Raw genomic sequence first — 1,031 nt, 5'->3', positions numbered from 1 at the left:
GGGGGGGGGGGCGGAAGGGAGGGCAGAATGCATCCGGGCGCACCTTGGTATCCAGGTCACTGCGACGCAGGGAGAGGGTCAGGGCATCGATGCCGGAGGCCTCGCGCTCGGCCGACTCAGCCGGCAGGGTGGACATGGTCTTCAGGATGGCGGTCAGATACTTGAGGGCAATGCCATCCTTCACCAGGTAGCCCTTGAGCAGGGCCGACAGGGCGGACACCGGCACGCGCATGGACGAGCAGAGCATGGCAAAGGCGGTCACCAGCTTGGAAATCTGCTCGGGCGTCAGATTGGCCTGGAGACCGATCAGCAGCGAGAGGAGGCGCTCAACAGTCTCCTTGAGGGTGTCCTGCATGTAGCTGAAGAGCACGAGGGGCGCCAGCGGGGGGAGGGGGCAGCAAATGGAGAAGGAGGGGATGGGGGGGAGAGAGAGAGAGAGACGGAGGTCAGCAAGGGCTTGTGTGGAAGGGTGGCCGAGGGCGCGCAGGCGGAGGGGGATATACGCACCGGTAGCGCGCGATGATGGTCAGGAAAATGTCGACCATATGGCGGATCTCCTTATCATCAGCGCAAGCGATCACCGAAAGGGGGCTCTTGCCAATGGCGGGGAACTCGAAGTTACCACCAGCGTCTGCGGCGACAGGGGAGGGAGAGAAAGAGAGAGCGGCGGCGAGAGAGGAAGCCAGGCAAAATGAGTCAGCACATGAGAAGCAAAGCACCCAGGGCGGGGAGGGCGACAGGCAAGGGCACACGTACCGAGGATCCCACCGACAAAGAGAATCTCGAGGAACACCGAGCTGGACTGCTCAAACTGGAGACGGTCCGCATTGGAGTTGAAGGTGCGCATCAGAGCATCCTTGTCGAAGGAAGAGACGGTGACCGACTCAGGCGGGACCGCGCTGACGCAGCCCTTGATGACGCCCAGGAGCAGTTCCTGGAACTGCTCGGGGTCAAAGCGCGCGCGGATGTCCTTTTTGCGACGACGATCACGATGGCCGGCAAGCTGCGAATGAACGGGCGGCAAGTGGAGG

The 1,031-nt window shown here is 62.9% G+C and overlaps 1 protein-coding gene across 1 annotated transcript in view; it reads right to left on the bottom strand.

Moving 5' to 3' along the window:
* Positions 1-1,031, bottom strand: part of H696_02756 (hypothetical protein) — a gene marked incomplete at both ends in the record, with an annotated part of 3,326 nt that overhangs the window by 856 nt on the left and 1,439 nt on the right. The window contains 3 exons of the mRNA XM_009496653.1: positions 44-359; positions 508-631; positions 757-1,003. Of these exons, the coding sequence (XP_009494928.1) occupies positions 44-359; positions 508-631; positions 757-1,003 (687 nt within the window). The remainder of the gene's footprint in view (positions 1-43; positions 360-507; positions 632-756; positions 1,004-1,031) is intronic.

This window comes from Fonticula alba, assembly GCF_000388065.1.
Source record: "Fonticula alba strain ATCC 38817 unplaced genomic scaffold supercont2.4, whole genome shotgun sequence".
Classification (NCBI taxonomy): Eukaryota; order Rotosphaerida; family Fonticulaceae; genus Fonticula; species Fonticula alba.
Note: the sequence above shows the minus strand (reverse complement) of the source record. Positions and strands in the feature narration are given on the sequence as shown.